At 42.9% G+C, this 23,268-nt stretch overlaps 1 protein-coding gene across 1 annotated transcript in view; it reads left to right on the top strand.

Moving 5' to 3' along the window:
- The window catches only part of cacna1g (calcium channel, voltage-dependent, T type, alpha 1G subunit), a 276,677-nt gene that overhangs the window by 238,414 nt on the left and 14,995 nt on the right, over window positions 1-23,268 (top strand). Inside the window, exons 27-32 of the mRNA XM_077200722.1 lie at window positions 679-788; window positions 2,851-2,984; window positions 5,453-5,523; window positions 17,435-17,513; window positions 19,245-19,366; window positions 19,496-19,912. Coding sequence (XP_077056837.1) covers window positions 679-788; window positions 2,851-2,984; window positions 5,453-5,523; window positions 17,435-17,513; window positions 19,245-19,366; window positions 19,496-19,912 — 933 coding nt within the window. The remainder of the gene's footprint in view (window positions 1-678; window positions 789-2,850; window positions 2,985-5,452; window positions 5,524-17,434; window positions 17,514-19,244; window positions 19,367-19,495; window positions 19,913-23,268) is intronic.

The following is a 23,268-nucleotide window of genomic DNA, read 5'->3' as shown; positions in this document are numbered from 1 at the left end:
AAGTTCTGGGAGTTTAGATTGGTTTCTGTTAATCATTTAGGTGGTGTAATATGTTCTTTTCATTCCTTCTGCTTTTTCATTCCTTTATGACAAAGGTCACTTTTGACGGTAAACGATCACTATAAAAAAATGGCTCTTTCAACTGGTAGTCTATATATGTATGTATGTATGCATGTATGTTTGGTATGTTATCTCCTCAAATCAAAACTAGTGTTTACAATCCCTAGTCAACTCTGTTGGGATGATTCCCAGGGTTTTCACCCATCATTAATGGAGGTCCGTGACCTCACCTGTGCAGTCTGTTTTAATTAGAGCCCGGGTGGCCTGCAAAATATTGGAGCAAGTGGAGAAAAGGGGCTTTGACCACTAACACTCATTCCATGAACAAAATCAATTGATTTTCTGGTGTCTCGTCACACTTAGCCTGGACTTAATTACTGTGTGGTGGACGAGGGAAGGCTAGATCCCTGGCGATGTCCACTGACTTTTTTCGTTGTGCTAATAACCACCTTTAATAACTCATGATCTTTTCCACAGATTGACCATGAAGTGACCTATTTGGCAATTCATAGACCACAGTTTGTGTATTTATTTATTGTTCTGAAGGAGTAGAAATATGCTTGTTCACGTCTGTACTTTCACTATTACATTCTCTTTGCAACTTCTCTGCTTTAACAGGTCCTGGATGAAGCTCTGAAGATCTGCAACTACATTTTCACTATCATATTTGTGCTGGAGTCTGTCTTCAAGCTCGTTGCCTTTGGATTCCGCCGCTTCTTCAAGGACAGGTAGTAGACGTGACCCTCTCAAAAGCTACAATTAAGGTAGTTGATCCAAAACAAATCAGAAATTTACAGTAAAGCCATTCCCATGGAGGTGCTCCAATGGCCCTATTTATGTTTTATTTTATTTTTTTGTGTGTGTGAACACAATAGGGTTTGTTAGTAGTCATAAAGCCACATCCCTTGAAATGATATCACAGCTTTGAGATTCCTTGGTTTGCCTCTGACTGTCAGAAGCACATCGAGGGCTGAATGCACTGGCGTCTGTGGTGGAAAACAAGAACCGAATTTATATCACTTGTGGTTTTGGTAAAAGAAACCCATCTTGAAACATGCAAAATCACACTGCCTGGGGCTTAAACAACGAGAAAGCCTCTTAAATTGTATTTATTCCTCTTAAATTAGTGACAAAGAAGTGCTAAATGTCCAATGTTACAGCTGTATATGTGTAGGCACAATTTAATATATTTTCTTCATAGAGTTTAAATGATCCATTACTCTTTTAATTAATCTTGAATAATCAGTCAATATGTGAATTAGGCCCTTTAGTGAAGTTGATAGGCCATTAGAAGTTCTCATGTAATCAGCTTTTTCTTTCAATAGCTTAATAAGTAGGGAAATGTAAAGCAGCTATTTGCATACTAATGAAAACTTTGACATAAAATAAATGATACGATTTCAAAACGAATCTCTCACCAAATGCCATACTGTTAGACATTTCAGAACATGCTGTTCAGGAGGTGAAGAGTTTAAGAGAGGCTTTTTTATTGATTTACAACATTTGAAATGACTTTCTGTTACTTTGATTGGTTCTTACATGCAAAACGCTCCAAGTCTGCAGGGGTGGACGATAGAAGTACACTTTGATCACCGGGCCCCTTAGCAAATGAAGCCAGTGGAAAAAATGTAGAAATGCTTTGTATAATCATTTGACTTCAATTTCCCAACATTTCTAATGAAACACCTCTCATGGCTGCAGGCCCCAGCAAATTAAGGTGTCCTAAAACAGGCCCTAGGCTCTACCTCACCCATGACAGTGTTATATTTACCCTCAGGGGGAGTTATTTAAAGTTAGCAGCAAAGTTTGAAGCCATATTTAGACAATGAACATGCTGAGAAGCTTGCTGGAAAAGAGTAACATCCAGGGTCAAATAAGGGTTATTTGCTCAAAATGATGATTCTTTGATCAAATTTCCATTGCTTATAGAGAGACTCAGTGTTTTGACTCCTTGAATTGTATTGGATGCTTTTGAAGGATACACCGTTACCTTCAAGTTCTTTTCTGAAGTTGTAAGATTGAGGAAGTCATATAGTGATTTATTTTAAAGTGATTTTAAAAATGAACATATTGGGCAATTTCATATTTCTTTCTGTATCTTTGCTTGTTGACTTAAGACAGTTTGGTACAACAAAATATAGGATGCACATTAGATGTGCAGTTGATGCTTTAACAATGTATTTTTACTATTTTTTTAAATATTTTTTTATTAAAAATGTAATATTTTGTGTGCTGTCACAGAGAATTATAGGAAATGTAGTTTTGTTGCAGCTTTTGCCAATCTGACAACAGTACACAACATTAATACAAAATATATTATGACAACAAAACTAAATTGTAAACAATTTAATTTAATTCTTAATCCAAATATGGTAAATACAACATTAATGTAAATACATTACACTACCATGTACAAAAAAGTTGGGGTTTGGAAAGATTTCTTTATAAATGTCTCATTCTCACCAAAGCTGCATTTATTCAGAAAAGGATATTTATTTAATCAAAAATACAGTAAAATTATTGTATTGTGAAATATTATTACAATGTTAAAAGAACTGTTTTCTATTTTAGTATATTTAAATCAAATGTATTATTTTGATGGCAAAGCTGAATTTAGCAGGAATTACTTCAGTCTTCATTACTACAGTAATCATTCCAATATGATGATTTGTTAAGCAGTAAAAAAAAAAAAGATGACCCCAAATTTGGAACAGTGTACAATCATTCTAATTTTAAATAAGGAAACATTATTCTTATATATTAATTAACATAACATGTGTCTTTACACAGGTGGAACCAGTTGGATCTTGCCATTGTTCTGTTGTCTATAATGGGCATAACACTTGAGGAAATCGAGGTCAACGCTTCCCTTCCCATCAACCCCACCATCATTCGCATCATGAGGGTGCTGCGTATCGCTCGTGGTTTGTATTCTCTTCCCTCTTATCTTCCATACTACCATGGTCCATTTTTCTTCCCTGTGAAAGTTTACACTCCTCAGCGGCTCCGCCTGTTAGCCTCAGTAGATCAGACCCGGTTTTGTGTGTGTCACCCCTGGGATCTCTGTTGTTTCACAGACTGCTCAGCAGAAGCCGTAGTTTGTGTTGAAAGAGTCCAGATGGCTGTAATGAGAAATTCAGTTCACACAGCCACTCTTATTTCTTACACGCACGCTCACAACACACACAGTGTAGGAAGCTGGGGTGCTTGTCTGCGTGGAACGATTATTCTTCCTCTAATGAAATAGCTGCTTGGCGAGTCTTTATTGATTATTCCCTCAAAAGAGATGGGCAAGCAAACACACCTGCTCAGATGTCTGTGTTCTCATCAGGTGTGTGTATGTGTGTGTGTGTGTGTGTGTGTGTGTGTGTGTGTGTGTGTGTGTGTGTGTGTGTGTGTGTGTGTGTGTGTGTGTGTGTGTGTGTGTGTGTGTGTGTGTGTGTGTGTGTGTGTGTGTGTGTGTGTGTGTGTGTGTGTGTGTGTGTGTGTGTGTGTGTGTGTGTGTGTGTGTGTGTGTGTGTGTGTGTGCATGTGCGAGTTAGGGTGTGCCTTTACGTCTTTGCAGCCTATTTCCTCCTGGATTCATTCAGACATTCCTGTAATGAAAGTCACAGGCGTCATCCAGTTACGGGCCTGATTGCAATTAACCAAACCTCCACAATGGCATCTCCTCCATGGCTGAACGACCATCATTAAAGCTCCGTGTGTGTAGTGCACGACCCCAATAATAACATTCTCTGTGATCTGACCACTGAGAAAATTACACAAGAATTAATTTCCACTGGCCACTTTTAAAGAAACAGTGAGTCCACAGTGTGCGCATTTATTTCTGTCCAATCAGGGCTCTGTTAAAAGATTGAGTCAAATTTTGAGTTTCACAGTTTGAACATAAAGGTCAATTTTGTTTAAAAAAAATTTTCTCAAATGCCACTTTTGTCAAAATTAGAAGCATGATTTGGTTTTACTCCTATTTGTAATAGATTGAATGTACCTGTTTTTTTTTTTTGCGATTCCGTCATCACTGAATACAACACAAAATCAACAAAATATCCTAATGTCATGTATGACTACTGTGCATCTAACATGATTTATAATATGGTAAACATGGTATCCTAATTATAAAATAAATCACATCTTTCACAAATTTCTGGAAATTAACAGCACAAAATTAATCATTTTGATTGCATAAATTACCAGAAAAAGAAAAAAAAACAGTTATATCCTGGTGGGATTGATAAAGTCTGGTGTTTGTATTTTTTTTTTTTTTTTTTTTACATTTTACATGCAGGGTTAAAATATTCTAGTTGACAACCCCAGCTGACAATTTAGCAGTTGATCATGTGATGCACTGAACGTGCTAATCACACCGGTGAGATCATACTCCGGTACGATCGTATGGCTACAGAAGTTCATACTTTTATTCAGCAATGATGTATTTAATTGATCAAAAGTAACAGTTAAGACATTTCTAATGTCACAAAAGATTTCTTCAAATAATTCCACAACAGTTTTCAACATTTAATAAAACTTTAATAAGAAATTAGAATAATTTCTGAAGGATTATGTGCTATAAAGTCACTACAATTGTGATGTAGAAAAGAAGTCCAGAATTTTTGTGGTGGAAACAAGCTTCCATAGAATACTGTAGTCATGGCAGCTGAAAACTTAGCTTTGCCATCACAGAAAAAAAAATTTTTATATATATGTGTGTGTGTGTGTGTGTGTGTGTGTGTGTGTGTGTGTGTGTGTGTGTGTGTGTGTGTGTGTGTGTGTGTGTGTGTGTGTGTGTGTGTGTGTGTGTGTGTGTGTGTATAAAACTTATTAAAAATATTAAATTATAATCTTTTAAATAGTATTACAATTTCACAATATTATTATTTATAAATACATATTATCAGATAAATAAATACATTCGGCCTTTGTGAGAATACATTTTTTTTTCAAAGAACATTTAAAAAAAAATCTTACTGACCCCAAATTTTCAGTATTGTATATCAGTCGATACTGGATATTTGATTGTGAATGCTCACTTTCCCTATTTTTACATTTAGATACTTTTTTGGGGGGGTAATCTCACTTAGTCAATCTTTTAAAACAATAATAATTTGATAACAATCAATTTTTCATGCTATACATGATAATGTTGTGGTGCCTGAATTCACTGATTTTATTTACGAGCGTTTTATTTTTAATTTATTTAAAAAAAATATATAATAGGATTTTGTTATTTACCAATTGTTGGCCATAACATGGAAATAATGATTGGGTAATCAGTATCGGTATTGCAATTTACACACAAGTGTAAAAAAATCAAATCAAATAAATAAATAAGTACAATTTAAATTGTTTTTCTGATCAGATTGTGTATAAGCTGCCTCTCCTCTCCTTCTAGTGCTGAAGCTACTAAAGATGGCTGTGGGAATGCGAGCTCTGCTTGACACTGTGATCCAAGCCCTGCCTCAGGTACTGCACACAACTTTTGTCTTTCTCCTTCATAAAGTTCCGCTCTCCACTCACATCCCATGAATCCTGCGCTGCAAGAGAGCTCCCGTTCCCTGTTCTCCTGTGGCCCCTCCGCTCTCCACAGGCCTCATTTAAATAGTCAATCTGCCATGAAGAGGCCACAGCAGTGCAGATTGGCTCTGATGGGCTGCTTGGAGAATAGCAGAAGCCAGAGAAGAAAATCTCCAGCATGCACATTCTTTGATAACATCAGGCTTCACCACCTCCTGCAGGCCTTTTGATTTGGAAACATGCCGCACCACAGGAAACACTATTAATTCCTGTCTCTCCTCAGATATGCGCTTAGAAAATCAGACATGTAATTCAACTTTTAACTAATTGTCACTAATTGGATTAGACCATGTTTAGCCGTCGCCTCCTAACTCCTTTTCACTCCGTCGCTGTGACTTTCACACAGTTTCTTATTTTGTTTTAAAGTGGCTTTTTGTGGTTCTAGGCTATTGATCCACTCTTCTGCAATTTGTGAGAGGTATTCTGATCCTTAAGAGTGTTCTGAGATATCCTGCCAGATTGTGTCAGCTTGATCCTTGTTTCTTGAATCACTGTGAATCCAGCCGGTGAAGAGTGCACTTAAGGGAGATTAGGGTGGGAAAATAGCCAGCCCTGGAAAAAGAAATGTCAATGCAATCGGATTTGTCAGCATTTCTAATCTGACTCTCTTTATTCCTTTCCACTTTTCTCCGTTTGCCTAATTTTTCAATCATGCATGAACCAGTCGTCTGTGATCGTTATGTATCGCGTGATTCTTCTCCGAATCCAGCTGGGTATAGGTGGGTTCTTCCTGTTATGCCGTGTAATTTTCTATATATAAGGGTATATCAGAACAGGGTTCACGCACTTAAACTATAATAACATAATAATAATAATTATTATTATTATTATTGGTAATAATAATAATAATTATTCCTGTTTTTAATATAATATTTATAGGTAAATTAAAACAAAGTGTTTTTTTTCTCTCAGAATGATGGGGCAAAATTAGCAAAACTTGAATTTAATGTGATGTACTTTGATTTTGTTAATTTTTAAACCATCTTCTGACATTTACCATTTATCATAATATCAAACTGATTATCATTTATATAACAGGATGGAATATTTTAAGTCAGACCGATCAACTACAAAACCACAAAACATCACATTATTATGTTCAATTATACAAAACAAATTTCCCAAGACAAATGTTGCTCAACGTTTTGATTAGAGAAAAAAAAACTGTAATATTTAATAATAAATTGTTTATACATAAATTCAATACACTGAAAATATTTTTTATTTCTCAAAATGACAGGGCAAAATTGGCAAAATACAAAGTTCTGTCATGAAACTCTAGATGGCGCAGTCTAATAGGTCCTTAACAGTGATGCACGGGTCAATGTATAAACAACCCGCACCCGACCGACATTTTCAACTAACCGCCCGCAACTCGGACCGCAAAAAAAGAAGAAAATATTGTACCCGACCCGCTTCCTGACCCGCATTTTTTTTAAAGTAGTCAGTGTTGTGCAAGTTACAGTACTTCCAAACTGTAATACATTATACATTACTTGTTAGCCTACTGTTATTTAAAAGTAATTCATTACCTTACAATATTACTGTCTCAGAATTGCAATGCATTACATTATCCTGTATTACTTTTGAGTTACTTTCACCAAAATAGATATACAGTAGTAGAACTTAACATTCTAAGGCTGTAACGATATGCGATATGAAACACTCAGATCCACGAACCTGCAGAGTCGCGACACAGAGACTCCAACTCCAAGAGTTATCCTTCCCGTCCAGATCCAATTCTCCCACATCTTTAAATTACCGTTAGTATTATTTGAATTTTAAAGTTAACATTATAAAATACGTAGACCTACACCGCAAAACTAGTTGAGGATACATTATTTAAAATTGGGGAATTCCAGCGTATGGACGTGACATTTGCAGTCAAAACTTGAAATATAAATTCTCAGAAAATGCATTTAATAGCATACCAATATATTGAAACGTCTGTTTATCCATAGGCTACCCCTTAAAGGAGTCCAGACATTAGAAAAATATCAGTCTACACATGCGTTTTATATTTAATATGAGGGAAATACACACGCATTCATGCGTGACAAAACAAATATTTAGGAGGCAAATAATTTTTTTGTAATTCTGTGAATTACACTGCGCAAATCAAAAGTAATACTACCCACCGGATGAAGAAGGGTTGGCTCTCCACAGAACATAAAATATTCATTTTATTTTATTTTTCGTGTTCCCATTTATGAGGAAAAAACTATGTAAGGACGTGTCAGTTCTCCGGACGTGACCGCTCTGAAGCGGCACTAAAATAGGCTACTGTTTTAAAACTTTCACAGAGACCTCAGACAGAAGACACAAAGCCTTTCTTTAAAGTGAATTTCGATTTGTACTCATTTTATCTTAATTTTAATCAATGTTTCATCAACCAATTGACTGGATTTAATAAATAAGAAGTAATATAGCAGGAAATAGACACGGAGGCGCCTGTGCGAGCGTGTCTCATAAATTAACCGAAACTCAGCGTATAAGGTACTTCACAGACCTGAAAAATATATTTCAATCTATATTGAAATGTCTACTTGTAAACAGAACAATTCAAAACAAAAGAAAACGGACTGCTCTCTGCTTAGCCTATATCTGTATGAAATGTGCATTTCTCTCTGGCGCATTCACTACTGCGAAGATCGCTAGGCAGCAACGTCAACTTCATCTTTATTAATAAACAATTAAAATGTCTCCTTGCTATATTTGACATATTCATAATCATTCATTGCTTTTGCCGGTTCTTTGTGACAGCTCTTAGGTGCTTTATCGGCAGCGCTGCCGCCACCCTTACATCATGTTACGTGAGCGCGTCACCACCGCATGAAAAACATGATTGCGTGATGAAAATATGAAAAATACCACCTAAACATAGCCTAACTGTTTAGAAAGAAAACACAGAACAAATAGAGTAGCCTAATGTGCATACGTCCATCTCGCGAATGTAGGCCTACAGTCGTCTTCATGTCATCTTCACCCATTAGCCGCTTTTCCACTGGCCAGCGCGAGCACAGAGGCCGAAATCATGCCTCACGGCACTCCTGAATAAATCGCTATACAAATACGCTAAATATCAGACGCTGCCATTTAGTCTTTATTTACAAACTTGGACACCACATGCCGCTATTGACTGACCACGAACAGGCATACTGAGCTCGTGCGTCATCTTCGTGCCAGTTATTCAGCCAATAAAGTGTAGGCCTATGTATTTAATAGAAAAGTGTGTCTATATAGTACTAGGCTATATAAATTGCAAAGGTTTAATTGGAATCTTTATTTCAAACGACCCGACCGACCGCGACCCGAATATCATTAAAAATATTTTTGGATGACTCGTAACCGCGGGTGACCGCAGGCACCCGCTCATTTTGGATCAACCCGCGCATCACTGGTCCTTAACTCAATCTGCTTGCACTCAAATCATTATCTATAGGGCACTACTGATTGGTTCCTGTTGTATCAGGAGCCAATGAGCTTGGGTGTGACGGCCATGCATAGTTGGGTGTTTAACGGTGTGGTGTTGGGCAGTTTAGTGTTTTCCTTTTGTCCCTGAAGGTATCAGCGTCTGCAAGCCAGATTGGAAGCACCTTCGCTAGAGCCAGTTTAGGAGCACCTGTGCCAGATGCTGTGGGAGAATAAATATTCTGGCCCTTTTGATCTCTCGCAATCTCTAGTCTGGTTCCACTCCTGCCAGCAGCCGCAGCACATCTTTGTTTTATTATATTATGTTTTCTGTCAATTATTAGTTTAACGGTTTAAGTTGTTATAATAAATATGTTTACTTTTTGCAATCATCCGTGTCCTTTTCGCATTTGTCATGGCCGTTGAGCCGAGTTATGACAAAGCTCAACCTTCAAATACTTAGTTAGCAATTACTGTCGCAGTGCAGAGTGCTTTCAGAAACCCTCACCTTCCCCAGCTCCACTTGTATAGATCTGCTACGAGTAATTCATGTACGCAATATTGTACAGCAGCAGCAAGTCTTACTTGCTCACAGCAGGGTGTCATGTATGTGTTTGCATGGATTCAAATCCATGTAGTGAAGTTATTTAAAATTCACACCTGTTTAAAGCTGCAGTAGGGAGTTTTGAGAAAATGTTGACTTAGCCTGAAAATTTGCACAAGCACAACTTACAGGTCCAACCCCCTTGCTCTCTGCTACGCTACAACCCTCCCTCCACAGCTCCTCCCCCACAGCGGAGCCTGCCGTGAACGCGCAGGCTAGTAAGCAGGACCACCGATGACGGCGGATTATAAACAGTTATGGAACATTCACTAATAGGGACGAAACATCAACAATATGCTTTACATTGACTATGGCCTGCCCATACTTTGACCTCAAACTTGGTCCTCAAATCATTATGTATTTTGCAATACATGTAACTTTATAAGGTTGCACTCTTTCTATAAGTTATAGCTACTAAGATAACGTTAAAGGATTAGTTCACTTTAAAAAAAAAACTTTTGCTGATAATTTACTCACCCCCATGTCATCCAAGATGTCCATGTCTTTCTTTCTTCAGTCGAAAAGAAATTAAGTTTTTTGATGAAAACATTCCAGGCTTTTTCTCCATATAATGGACTTCAATAGGACACAAACGTTTCGAGGACCAAATGACAGTTTCAGCGCAGCTTCAAAGGGTTTTAAACGATACCAGACGGTGAATAAGGGTCTTATCTAGTGAAACGATTGGTCATTTCAAAAATAAATAAAAAACTTTAAGTTTTATAAGCACAAATGCTCGCCTTGCTCTGTTCTGTGATGCACGTTCGTGATCCTGTTCGAACTCGTTCATCCAAATGAACAAATCTTTTTTCGAGTCATTCGTTCGTTGAATGAACGAAATGACTCCGAAAAAGACTCGTTCAAAATGAACAAATCTTTTTTCGAGTCATTTCGTTCGTTGAATGAACGAAATGACTCGAAAAAAGATTTGTTCATTTGGATGAACGAGTTTGAACAGGAGAGTCACGAACGACGGTACGCGCTCGCGCTGTGCAAGAGAGGGGTGATCAGCGCGTACACGAGCGTGATTGACACTGCTAAGACATTCCTCCTGGCTCTGATTGGTTGTTTCTGACCGGGAGCGATGTATTTCTGCAAATGGCAGTAGGACCACAGGGAGGAGCCAGAGGAGCTTGATTTTTTTCACAGATTATCTGTCTCATATTCTACTTTCAGGACATAATGAGAGTTTTAACAAATATTTGTTTACAAAAGCTACCTACTGGAGCTTTAAATTGTGAAAAAATAAAAATAGATATAATTTTCATCTTTGAAAATTATACAAATTAATATTTATACAATATATTAAGACACATGATGATGACATGAAAATGTACTGCATAATAAAATTGACCAAGTGCTAAATAACTGTCAGGTTTTACATTAGGATATGAGCATTTTATTTATGATTTTCTCTGACACGTCTTATTGATTGAGAGAAAAGATGATGAGATCAGAAAACAACACTGCAGATTTGTCCCCCATCAACATGTTTGGAACGTGTGCTAACGTGCAATACTACTGCTGCAGTAGGCTATGGCTTCAAAAGTTTACAAACTTAAGTTTACAAAACGTACTCGGTTACTAACGTAACCTCGGTTCTCTCTAGAGAGGGAACGAGTACTGCGTAATATCTTACGCTATGGGGAAAACCTCTTTTCCACGAGATATTGAAGCCAAACATTATCCTTTAATTTTGATTAATGTAAAACGCTGTGCGGCAGCGTGCAGACATAGGCAAGACGGCTTGCGCGCCTATTGGCTGCCCTGCGGCAACAGCAGCAAGCCTATCGAGAGAGGCCCTGCGTGACGTGACATCCAATGGGGGTGCTTCGCGCCCATTTCGTCGCGTCCCGCCAGAATAGGCGTGGCCTTGGCCTATAAATACGCTCGACAGGCTGATACAAACTGGTTTTCATCGCTGAAGCGAACCAGCGCTGTTGTATGCACGGCAAGATACGCAGTATTCGTTCCCTCTCTAGAGAGAACCGAGGTTACGTTAGTAACCGAGTACGTTCTCTTACGAGAGTATCTCTCGTACTGCGTAATATCTTACACTATGGGGAACACAATGTAAGACGCCGTGCGTACTGGGATCCGACACCAAAGTCCCAAGGGCAGTAGCCCGGGGCTCATATAGTGCATAATCACCGTAGACTCACAGAGAGTCGGAGAAGAGAGGCTACCAGCATCATTCCCCATGAAATAGCATCCCAAAGGAGCTAGTTATGTCAACAGTATATCCCGCAGACAGGGTGAACGCGTTCAGCCTGAACTGGGCAAAAGTACGGGCTATTCAACACCCATGGAGCTGTTCCATCGATCAGTGAGCGATACTCAATCAAAACTCAGCATTCTGCGCCTGCGCAGCGGGACAGATAGTACTGAATTCTAGACCGACAGCAGCTTGGCCTGTAAGGCGGGAACCTCTAGGTTATAGAACCTTATAAATGTAGACGGCGAGGCCCAGCCCGCCGCCATACAGATATCATGCAAGGAAATCCCACTAGACCACGCCCACGAAGAGGCCACGCCTCTCGTGGAGTGCGCTCTGACACCCAAAGGACACTGCAGGCCCTTAGAAGTGTAAGCCAGCGCTATGGCATCGACTATCCATCTGGATAGGCTCTGTTTTGATGCGGCCAGTCCTTTGGAGTGTCCGCCAAACAAAACAAAGAGCTGCTCGGTCTGCCTGAAGACAGACGAGCGGGACACATAAGCTCTCAGCGCCCTGACGGGGCAAAGGAGATTAGCATCCGCCTCCTCATTGTTCACCGGGAGAGCGCACAGGGAAATAACCTGGGCCCTGAACGGTGTGTTGAGGGATTTTGGCACGTACCCGTGCCTTGGTTTGAGTATGACTTTTGAGTCATTAGGCCCAAACTCCATACAGGACGCGCTTACTGAAAGCGCTTGTAAGTCCCCCACGCGCTTTATTGAAGCAAGAGCCACAAGAAATACCGTTTTGAAAGACAGGTGCTTCATGTCTGACAAATGGATTGGCTCGAATGGGGCACCTTTCAGGGCTTCCAGAACCGTAGAAAGGTCCCACATAGGGACTGAGGGAGGTCTGGAAGGACTCAGCCTCCGAGCTCCCCTGAGGAATCGCACGACGAGGTCGTTTTTCCCCAGTGACTGGCCAGACGTCGGTTTTGCAAACGCCGTTATGGCCGCCACGTATACTTTGAGCGTGGACGGGGTTCTACCCTTATCCAGCAGCTCCTGAAGGAAGGAGAGGACTTCCGTAACCCCGCAGTCTACGGATGAAAAGCCCTGAGCTTGACACCAGGTAGAGAACACTGACCATTTCGAGGAGTAGAGCCGTCTAGTAGACGGGGCCCTAGCCTGCGTGATCGTGTTTAACACTCCCTCCGGGAGGTTAGCGGGTACCCGTTGATGGCCCACATATGTAGGGACCATAACTCCGGGCGAGGATGCCAAATCGAGCCCTTTGCCTGAGAGAGGAGGTCTCTCCTCACCGGTATCGGCCACGCGGCTGGTCAGCTGCATCAGGACTGGGAACCAGGTTTGGTTCGTCCATAGCGGAGCCACGAGCAGCACTGGGCATCCATTTTCCCTGATTCGTTCCAGCACTTGAGGCAGGAGCGTGAAAGCAGGTTGTGCTGAGCCCAGTCCAGGAGGCGTTTCGTCAGCCTGTAAAGGCTTCGGGACCTGACGCCGCCCTGGTGATTTATGTACGCCACCACTGACATGTTGTCCGACCGGACTAAGACGTGGCGGCCTTTTATCTGGGGACAAAAGCGCCTTAGCGCGTTGTCTACTGCCAGCATTTCTAGACAGTTTATGTGTAGGAGCTTCTCCCGTTCTGACCACTGGCCAAAGAACGGTCTGCCCTCGAGCAGCGCTCCCCATCCCGAGGTGGAGGCGTCCGTGGACACCACCATCACACTCGAGGGAGTCCCCAGACTCACGCCTGACTGGTACCAGTCGGCTTTTTTCCAAGGTTTCAGAGCCGAGACGCATTTCCTGTCGACCCTGAGGCGAAACAGACCAGCGGCCCAAGCCCGGGGCGGAACTCATGCTTTCAGCCATAACTGCAGTGGGCGCATGCGGAGCAGGCCCAGCTGAAGTACTGAGGATGCTGAGGCCATGAGGCCCAGCATTTTCTGAAACCGTTTGAGCGGGACTATAGAGCCGCGGCGGAAGGATTTCACGGCGTGCTGAATGTTCAGTCCTCGCTCCGGCGACAGACGTGGTGTCATAGACAGCAAGTCCATCACTGTTCCCAGAAAAGAGATTTTCTGGCTGGGAGACAGCGAACCCTTCGCCCAATTGACTGTGAGAACCAAATTCTCGAGATGCTCGAGTAAAACGGTCTTGTGTTCTATGAGCTCTGATCGTGATCAAGCTAGAATCAACCAGTCGTCCAAGTAGTTCAAAATTCGCATGCCCTGAAGTCTCAGGGGTGCGAGAGCCGCGTCTATGCACTTCGTGAATATACGGGCTGCTGGGGACAGGCCGAACGGTAGGACTGTGTATTGATATGCCTGGCCCTCGAAGGCGAATCTCAAGAATCGTGACGCAATCTGTATTTGGAAATAGGCGTCTTTCAGATCTATTGACATGAACCAGTCTCCCTGGCGCACGTGCGCGAGGATTTTGCTGGTTGTCAGCATTTTGAACTTGCGTTTCAGAAGCGCTTTGTTCAATTGTCGCAGATCTAGAATGGGTCTGAGACCCCCGTCTTTTTTCGGTACCAGAAAATATCTGCTGTATACACCCCCTTCGCTCTGAGCCTGAGATAAAGGTTCTATGGTAGTTTGCTCAGTAGTTTCGCTATTTCGGTTCGAAGTAGATGAGATACTTCGTTGTCCACCGTGGTTTCGACACGTGCCGTGCAACGGCGGGGAAGTCGAGCGAACTGTAGCGAATAGCCTCTCTTTATAGTGTTCAACACCCATTCTGATACCCCGGGAAGCATTGCCCATGCATTCGTGGATAGCTAGAGGCAGAATGATATCCGGGCCCTGGCAGCGGCACAGCGGCGGCTGCAGAGCTTCGGTGTGCTGAGACATGAACACTGTGTTTAAAGTGTGCGAGGCGGGGGGCGCGCCGATCACGGCAGGCAGCCTGTTCGCACTCGCTTACTCTATGACAAATTGTGGAGAGAGAACGAGCGGGACAAACCCCGTAGGGTTCAGCGTGTCTGTGAGTGAATGTGGGCGCGGGACAGCGGGCACATTTACTGCACTGAAAACACCGTCGGCTTGCGCTGACTGAATATGTGTTGGTTTCGTTTTTACAGAAACCGTGGGACACGCACTGTGTAGTGTTTGTGGGCACTGTGTCGTGGGCACATTCACTAGGTTTGCACAATCGACATGAGTCGATTTTATTTGTGCTAGCCCTGAACTGTGGCGGGCTGTATCTGCGTGTGGGAATGGGCACTGTGACGTGGGCATTCTTACAACACTCATAACACCATCGGCTATGGCCGGGACACCAGAAAATACCCTCTTTATTGGATTTATCTGGGTCGCCGTAAAAGTGGCGTTAATGTGCAGGCAAGCGGGCTGTGGTACCGGCTTGTTTACAGCGAAATACACTGGAACAGTCACATTGTTTGGAACTGAACGAGCGAGAGGTTTCGGTGGAGTCTGGCCGCGGCGAGACTTAAACACCGTGGGTCTTAGCTGACTGTATGTGTGTTGGTTTCGTTTTACAGAAAACGTGGCACATGCAGTGTGTAGTGTTTGTGGGCACTGGGTTGTGGGCACATTCACTACATTTAATGCACAATTGACATGAGTCGATTTCATTTGTGCGAGCCCTGCACTGTGGCGGGCTGTGTTTGTGTGTAGAAATGAACACTGGGCTGTGGGCATTTTTATTACACTCATAACACCATCGGCTGTGGCCGGAATACCAGAAAATACATTGCTTATATGATTTTTCTGGGTCGCCATGGAAACGGCATTTGTGTGCAGGCAAGCGGGCCATGGTACCGGCTTGTTTACTGCAAAATACACTGGAACAGTCACATTTTCTTGGAACTGAACGAGCGAAAAGTATCAGTGCAAGTCTGGCCGCGGCGAGACTAAATTTTATCTGCCACGAGAGCTGGGATCGAACACGGGTCTCCCGTGCGATGGCTGTAGGTTTCGCCACTGAGCCACAGGGGGGAAACGACAACAGCTTAAAATAGCTCGAGCACATAATAGAGCGTCATCACAGTTTTGTGTGTGTTGGCGTTTGTTTGCAGGCGTGCGTGTTATACAACAGGCTCATTGCTGCAATATTGACATTTTCAGCCGCTCAAACTAAGAGGAGCTGAGAAATGTTTGAGAAATGGAGATTGGTCCGGCCTCGGCGGGACTAAAAATACACTCTTTCCTCATTTCGCCGGTGACGCATGCCCACGGGGGGCGGGGGCAGGGTAGCTTTCTTATAACGTAAAGAAAGCTAGCCGCGGTTTTGATGCTGGCCCGTTTCCCTGACGACTCGCGGGCAGAAGGGGGAGATCCACAGAGCTCGCCCAATCCTCACTGTCCAACGCGGGGATATAGCAGCTGGCCTCTTCTACAGATGCAGCTATCTCGTCGTCATTAATGGCGGAAGCGGCGGCGCGCGGCGGCCGTTGTCCGTCAGTGAGCGACTCGATTGAAGCTGGTGAAGCTGGCGGGCGAACCGGCGAGCTTTCACGGCTGGAGAATGATCGGGGACCCGCTGAGTACGGTGCTTTGCGACGCGGCACTACAGCGGGCGGGAGTCTCACTCACCATGGCAATAGCTGGCCTCCTCTACCGATGCAGCTATCTTGTCGTCACTAATGGCGGAAGCGGCAGCGCGCGGCGGCCGCTGTCCGTCAGTGAGCGACTCGATTGAAGCTGGTGAAGCTGGCGGGCGAACCGGCGAGCTTTCACGGGCTGGAGAAGGCTCGAGGACCCGCTGAATACGGCGCTTTGCGGCGCGGCACTACAGCGGGCGGGAGCGCAGACTCGGAGAAAAAATGCCAGGCAAGTCCTCAGAGTCACCATGGCATAAGTTCCACAGGAACGAAGCGTCTTCAAAAAGACGCTGCTCTTTTAGATAAAGAGAGAGAGAGAGAGAGTGTGAGTCGCGACTGCGAACACACACTCTAGCAGTGAAAAAGGATATTAACGCCGGAAAGCGTAGCAGGTACGGCGGCTGAAGGCGGCGAGGTGAAGGCCAGCGGCTTCAGGCTCGAAGGCTCGTCCCGCAGAAGGCTTACTATCAGACGCCGCGGCTTCTCACTCCGGATCCAGTGATGCAGTAGTGCTTCGCTGAAGAGATGAAAATCAGTTTGTATCAGCCTGTCGAGCGTATTTATAGGCCAAGGCCACGCCTATTCTGGCGGGACGCGACGAAATGGGCGCGAAGCACCCCCATTGGATGTCACGTCACGCAGGGCCTCTCTTGATAGGCTTGCTGCTGTTGCCGCAGGGCAGCCAATAGGCGCGCAAGCCGTCTTGCCTATGTCTGCACGCTGCCGCACAGCGTTTTACATTAATCAAAATTAAAGGATAATTTTTGGCTTCAATATCTCGTGGAAAAGAGGTTTTCCCCATAGCGTAAGATATTACGCAGTACGAGAGATACTCTCGTAAGAGAACTGTCAAGCTCTAATCAGGTGGAACACAGCTGTCATCTTCTCACTTCACGACTCTCTCTTATTGGTTCCTCACAGGTGGTATTTCTATGTCTGCCCTGTCAGTTTCTTTTGTGTTCTATGACAATCTCTCTCTCTCTATCTCTCCCTCTCTCTCTCTCTCTCTCTCTCTCTCTCTCTCTCTCTCTCTACAGGTGGGGAATCTAGGTCTCCTCTTCATGTTGCTCTTCTTCATCTTCGCTGCTCTGGGAGTAGAGCTGTTTGGTGACCTGAGTAAGCATAACAAACATGCATACATAAGGGCCATTTTTCACAAACACTCCCCTCTCGCTAACACACACACACACACACACACACACACACACACACACACACACACACACACACACACACACACACACACACACTCCTAAGGACTCCTCAGGAACTTCCTGTCTGGATTTTATTTACACTGAATTGTAAATTTCTTAGACACCCTAGGGAACCGCAACACTACTGCTGGGAGTCCAAAAACACATTTTGTTCGTAAAAAAAAAAAAAAAATGCTTTATACAAAAATACAATAATACGTTAACTTGACATAAATAAATCTAAAGTTAAGATGCCATACTAACTTTCTGTGCCACATTAACATGTATCAAGTTTTTTTGAAATTGTATATTATTTTCACTGGGTTTCCAATGGAAGTATCTCAACAAAGTGTAAAAACATTAATATGATACTTTACAAATGATATTATAGAACTTAAATGCAACACTCAATTCAATTCAGTTCAATTCAACGGTACATAGACTGCATTCTCCATCTCTCTATTCATTAAGGGGGACTGAAAAACACTTTATGACATTGATTAAGGGCACTGATGTTGTAACTCTATAATCCTCTAATGTAGCATAATTGTGTTTTAAATTGCTTGATTTATTACTGTTTATTTGTTTTAAATGGCTGTGAGATCACTTTCACATATTTCCGAAAGTTTTCCAGCAATGTCTGTAAGGGCAAACCATAAATATGGTACCTGCAGCAGATTTTCTTAAAATATGTGGCAGCACATTTGGCACTGGTTTACTGAATACAGCCTGCCGTGATTCATTGCACCTCAACACAATACCAGGGTTGATGTCATTTCCATTTCCAATCAGCCTGCTCAAGATAAACATAGAGACTTCATAATTTATATCCAGCTTTAAAGTGCTGTCCAAGTTCAATATGGCGTCTGCTGGCTGAACTGAGATTGACTGTCTGCAAGGCAAACTTTTTTCTGTCTCTTCCCAACATAGGATTGGGCTAAATTGATGGCTGGTCGATTAGTAGCCCACCAACCAAATTGTTTAGTGAGATTGAGTAGTTTATCTAGATTTAAATGGTTGTCTATATACTGTATGTATGTTGTTAAAGGTTAAGTACACTGCATAGAATGTTATTACATTTAAATGCTATTTCACCAGTGGATAAAAGGTAATACATTTATATAATTTGAGTCTTTTAATATACATTTTGCATATTTCTCACTACATAAAGTGTACATCAAAATTAAAATCAGGTGCAAGTGAATACAGCATAATTAAAAAAGTAATGTGACACCTTGTATAGTATAAACCTAAAAAAACTGATCTGGGCTGCCAACTGTTTCTATGATCTACTTAGGCTTTTGGGAAATGCAGCCCTGGTCTAGTTTGGTCATAAGCAATGAAGTATGTTGTTCCATCATGCCAAGATAAAAAAAGAGGTGCCTGAGCCCCTCAGAATAAAGGTTGCTGACACGTATGAGTCTGGGAAAGTATTTAAAGCCATTTTCAAGCTATGCAATATAAAAACCATTCCGTTGTACCAAATTCACCACAAGAGCAGATGCTTCAGGAAATCTATATGCCCATATGATGAAAAGCCAGCTTTTCATGGGGTGCAATTACTTTTTCACAGCATTGGGGTGTGTTTGTTCATTATGAACATTTGAAGATTTGCACCTTTCCATGTACCTCTGACATTTTGTTTCTGTCCCAGTATGTGATGAGCTGCACCCCTGTGAAGGTCTCGGCCGTTATGCAACATTCAAGAATTTTGGCATGGCTTTCCTCCTGCTGTTCCGTGTATCCACCGGGGATAACTGGAATGGCATTATGAAGGTGGGACACAGTCACTTCATATTGCTGAATTTCAATGATGCACACAGTTTTGTTTTAAATGCTTTGCACGTGTTCTGAATACAGTTGTTAGCAAACCTCTCATTTTTACACCTTTTGTCCACATCACAGGACACGCTCAGAGACTGCTCCCAAGAAACCACCTGCTACAACACAGTGGTGTCCCCCATTTATTTTGTGTCCTTCGTTCTGACGGCGCAGTTTGTGCTGGTCAATGTGGTGATCGCTGTGCTCATGAAGCACTTGGAGGAAAGCAACAAAGAGGCCAAGGAGGAGGCTGAGCTGGAAGCCGAGATGGAGCTGGAGGCTGCGGGTGGAGATGGAGGAATATCCCGAGGGCACATGCCACCTTTCGGTCCTGGTGACATTGGTGGGCCAGGGGGGTCACCCTGGATCTCAAGAGTCTCTGGAGACACGTCTGGGCCGCTTAACCCCACAGACAGCCCACCTGCAGACATACGCAGGGATTCTGAAGATCACATAAAGACAGATCTGGATCCTCCTCATAATTTGGAGCCACCTTTAGAGGTGAGTGGGAATGCTAGGTGTGAGGTCAGTGGTGTGTACCTCCTATGCTGTAATTTCCAGGTTCAACACACGAGTCAGACTAAATACCAGCTGGTTTCTAGCTGGTCTAAGCTGCTTATAACCTCATTAGACCAGATAGAAGCCAGCTTAAGCTCGTTTTTCCAGCAGGGGTGTCCTGCTTGTGTTTGTTTTGTTGAAACTTTTGACTGTCAAAGAGTGATGCAGGGATGTATTTTTGTAGGCAAAAACCTGAAAACAAGTTAGCATTGTAGCTTTTCTGGTTTCATCGTCCCGAAGTCAATTTTTTTTAATGGGTTTTTGATTAAATGCCTGAATAAGGTCTGTGGTTAACACGAACTCAAGATATTTTCATACACCAGTAAAACCCCCATGTGATTTTTTGTCTTAAAAAGGGTGAGACAACCTGTCACTCACATGAGATCGCTGCAATAGCAAACAACAATTCCCGATGGAAACAATCAAGTCTTGTCCTACATTTTTTTCTTTTTCAAGAAGCCAGGTTTGTTTCTATTGGATATACGTCACAATAGAGAAGAAAAGTCTAATGCAACTTCCATTTCATGCCATTTCATTTTCATTACACTACACCGTAGTGTAGTTCGTTTATAGTCTATATGTTTAGCTTTTTACTTCTGGCGATTGCATTCAGACTTTAAAAGCCATAAAAGTTGTGTTCATTTGTGAAGACTATCATGATGAACAAAATGAGAGTCATAAGACTCAAAAGAGTCTGAAACTTTTGTTAGTCACAGAGCTTATTTTCTGCAATAATCCAAATGCCACATGAACATTCGTAAAGTTTTTTGTGTTTTTTTTGGAACTCGAAAAAAAATGATAACTTCTGGGTTGGCCTACAAAAATATGTTCACTTCAGCACTCTCTTATCTCACTTCACACAATACTGATAGACAGCATGTCGTATGCTTCCATATGTGTCTGAACCCATTGACGCCACTGATGTGTACAGTATATTAAAAGGAATGTTCCTGGTACAATTAAACTTAAGCATTTGCTGCATGCTCTCCATTACCACTGAAATTGATTTTATCCTTCAATTTGTTAAAACAAACAGAAAAGTTGTTTACAGCTGTACAATGACAAAAGAAAAGGGTTCCAGCTCACATTAGGTTAAAGGGTTAGTTTTCCCAGAAATTAAAATTCTGTCACCATTTACTCACCCTCATGTCGTTCCAAACCCGTAAGACTTTTGTTCATCTTCAAAATACAAATGAAGATATTTTAATAAAATCTGAGAGATTTTTGTCCCTTCATTGACAATCTACACAACTACCATTTTGATGCTTCAAAAAGTCCTTAAAGAGATCATAAAACTAATCCATATGAATTGAGCGGTTTATTTAAAAGTTTTCTGAAGAGACACGATTGCTTTATCGTGGTTTATCGAGGTTCATTCTCGTGTGTTACTCAGCACGTTTAGCTTCCGCTAGAACCAATGAGGTTTGTTTTCATGCATCAAACAAGTATGGTTCAGCTTTTGTTTATGTTTGCTGATCAATGTTTATATGTCAATAAAAGCCTAAATTCAATGTTCCCCTTCAGGGACTACCGCTGCGTGAAATCGCAGTGGGAACGCCCTCAGCGTGACACGTCTGAAGCATGAATGAAATCAGTCAATGGAGAGAATGAGCGTACGGCGAGTGACGTCATCGACCAGGAAGCTATAAATATCCCCTGAGTACACAATACGCCAGCTTTAGTTACTTCAGCAGCTCTGTGTGTGTCTGAATCTGTCGATTGTGTTTGTCTGTTTTGTCAGGAGTTTTCACTATATATATTTTATATAAAAAAAACAATATGAGCGAGCAGTATAAGAAGTTTGTTCCCCCCTGTACTCGGTACATCACGGGTGGGGATTCACACGAGCTAAGTGTGGCTTATTTGGGAGTGCAGCAATGCCCAGTCGGCTCTCGAGGGAGTCGATTGTCAGCATTGCGAGCGTTTTCCCTTGAGAACTCTGCGCTCGCGGCGATCGCTCTTCGAGGAGAGTGATTTGCTGCGAGCTCCCCGAGGCTCGGGTCCCGCTTCTGTTGAGGCAGAGCGGCGGCGCTTGTCTTGGGGCTCGCAGATGGATCTCGCTGGCGACGTTGAGACGGGCTCCGCCCTATCTCAGCTATCTCCGACGAGATCTAGTGCGTCTCACCCGGCTCTGGAAGCACGCGCTGCGGCGGTTACTTCTGCCCGGGTGGAGGCACATGATGATGTTGAATTGAGATTTTCCAGTTCTGAGGAGCTGGATGTCGAAAGTTTTGCATCAGAGAAAACTAGTTTATCACATTATACTGCAAATGAAGAAGGTTTGATGGATGTATTATCTCGGGCTGTTGAAAAGCTAAAAAAAAATAACAGTATCGAGTGGCCAGCTGATAGACAGGTTTCTAGAATTAAAAGCAATCTAGATGATAGATTTCTGTCTGCACGACCTCAACCTTCTAGCCGGTGCTTACCGTTCTTCCCAGATCTTCATGCTGAGGTTTCAAAGACCTGGGTTAGACCGGTTTCAAGCTGGATTTACACAAATCAGTCCAATGCTTATGGTAACATTGTTGGTGCTAAATCTGCTGGTTATGTGACGATACTGTAGGCGGAGGAGACGCTCGCGAGCTATCTCTCTCCTGCTTCATCGTCTTCACTTAAAGCACCGGCTCTTCCACCAAAAAATAAATAAATAAATAAATATATATACCTCTGTGCTGGTGGGGAAGGCTTACTCGGTGGCTCGGCAGGCGGCTGCATGTTTGCATACGATGACTTTTATGCAGGCTTTTCAGGCCGACCTGCTCAAAGGAAATCTGAGGGGGGTCCCCGCCGAGAGAGACTTGCGTTCACCTCCCTTAAGGGTGCCCTGTCTCTCCCGGCGCCCTCAGGGGCCCGTCCTACTAACCCTGCCGAAACAGGGCGTAGAAGGGTCTGGCGAGTGCTTTCCCGAGGGACGCTCGCCGCCTCTAAGGAGGGTTCTAGTGTGTTCAGACCAGTCGTTCCCTGCCGGTGCGCCGTTACAGGGCACTGTGTCTGTCACGCAGAATGTTCAACCAGAGCAAAGTCTTTCGTCGAGTTCGTCTTCCAAAAGAGCACAGCAGAAGCGGAGTGTCACGTCTCGTGCCCCCCTGCAGAGAAACGGGAGGGACGAGGCGAGGCGCTCTCCGGCGCGGCCTTCTCGGGGCAGGACTGATCTGAGGACAGTCATTGTCGCCAGAAAGGCCGCGTCGAAAAAGTCCTGACGGGCTGAACGTCAGGACTCTGAGGGTGGTCCCCATCGGGAAAAACTTGAGTTCACCGCACAAAAACACGGTGCCCTGTCTTTCTCGATGCCCTCA

This window comes from Siphateles boraxobius, unplaced genomic scaffold, assembly GCF_051911475.1.
Source record: "Siphateles boraxobius isolate OS27281-9 unplaced genomic scaffold, OSU_SipBor_1 46, whole genome shotgun sequence".
In the NCBI taxonomy this organism is placed as follows: Eukaryota; Metazoa; Chordata; class Actinopteri; order Cypriniformes; family Leuciscidae; genus Siphateles; species Siphateles boraxobius.
The sequence above is the reverse complement of the archived record's forward strand: the minus strand, read 5'-3'. Positions and strand labels throughout refer to the sequence as shown.